The sequence below is a fragment of the Aplysia californica genome, unplaced genomic scaffold (genome assembly GCF_000002075.1).
Source record: "Aplysia californica isolate F4 #8 unplaced genomic scaffold, AplCal3.0 scaffold00049, whole genome shotgun sequence".
Taxonomy (NCBI): Eukaryota; Metazoa; Mollusca; class Gastropoda; order Aplysiida; family Aplysiidae; genus Aplysia; species Aplysia californica.
Window position 1 is genome coordinate 507335 of NW_004797319.1, and position 1433 is coordinate 508767.

Below are 1433 nucleotides of genomic sequence, written 5' to 3' on the forward strand. Positions count from 1 at the left end.
AGAGAGAGAGAGAGAGAGAGAGAGAGAGTAATCAGGCAATCAGATGCAAAACGCCCACAGCTTACTGCTTGTATGGGCGAGAGCGTAATAATATGCTAACTACAACAATCACAGGGTGGGCAAAGAACAATGTGGACCGATAACATCAAGGCATGAACTGGCTTAAGTATGACATAGTGTAAAACGGCAGCTAGCGACCGTAAGTACTGTTGGGTCATCATTACACGTCAACCTCTGAGCCAGGGATGACACCTCCAGGTATCCAGGTGTAGTAATTATCGCCACGCTCATAAAACAATTAATGCCTAAGTCATTTTTAGCCATTTTGAGAAAGTGAGAATAAAACTGTTTCTTTAGAACAGTTGACTCTGTGAAAAGCTTGAACTTTGGTACTCTCAGTTAATTTTATATTGGGATGTTTCTTTTGTCCAAGTCGATTATTACCAAGCTGGCTCTGCTCTTCAATTCAGAACCAACAACTCCAAACCGGCTGGAAATGACTTACGCAATTATCCTATTAGCGTGACGTGATTATTCTCATCTCAACCCAAACAGACGACAACTGAACAGACCTTTGGAATGTCTCCCATCTGTGTGAGGGCGGGGGCGGGTGGGAGCATCATGGAGATGTGGTTCATCTGTGGGGTCAGGAGTCTCTTGTTCCGGGGTTCGATCTGTCAACAGAACGGGATGTGGTTAAGAAAACACGCTAGGTGGGTACGTTTTTCTTCTGAAAGTCAGTTTTTAAGAAATATATTATTTTCATTATTATATTGTGTCAGTTGTTTGAAGTCTAATTTGTGACTCAGTTATCTCTTTTATTCAGAGTGTTATAAAGTTTGTCTTCTGAGTCAAAGTAGAAAAAATAAATTGGCTGTCAGTTTTTTAAAATATATTTGATAGCGTTAGTTTCCACGTATGATTGATAATTTTTTCAAATTTTAAAGTCAGTTTCTTTGTTTTCTTAGTGTCATTTATAGAAGAAAATTACGAGAGTCGGTTTATTATATTAATATTCTGAGTGTCAATTTTCATTTATTGTGACTAGTTTTGAATATGTTTGATACAGTTTAGGATAAAGGACAATAATACCACACATAATTTCAAATAAAAGATTAGATTCTTTGGTAGGAGAAGAGAGGAAGAAATTAAGAGAAAAATATAGAAACACTACAGCAACGATGATTTATACATGTCACGCTATCACAGATGTACAATGCATTGTTCCAAATTAACATTGTTATTACGATTATAGATGTTTTACGTAGGCATCGAAACAATTTAGATCGTTTAGGAAGCGAACTGTTTTGACACAGTCCGCCAACACGGGCTCAGAGACAAAAACATTCTAGCAGACAGACGACGACACTCACATAATTCTTCTAAAACATGCTTTAAATGTATTGAAAACTTTCTTTTAAAGCACCCTCCCC

The 1433-nt window shown here is 37.4% G+C and overlaps 1 protein-coding gene across 1 annotated transcript in view; it reads right to left on the reverse strand.

The window, feature by feature from the left end:
* The window catches only part of LOC106011057 (laccase-2-like), a 42634-nt gene that overhangs the window by 7677 nt on the left and 33524 nt on the right, over positions 1 to 1433 (reverse strand). The window contains exon 7 of the mRNA XM_013079343.2: positions 573 to 674. Within this exon, the coding sequence (XP_012934797.2) occupies positions 573 to 674 (102 nt within the window). The remainder of the gene's footprint in view (positions 1 to 572; positions 675 to 1433) is intronic.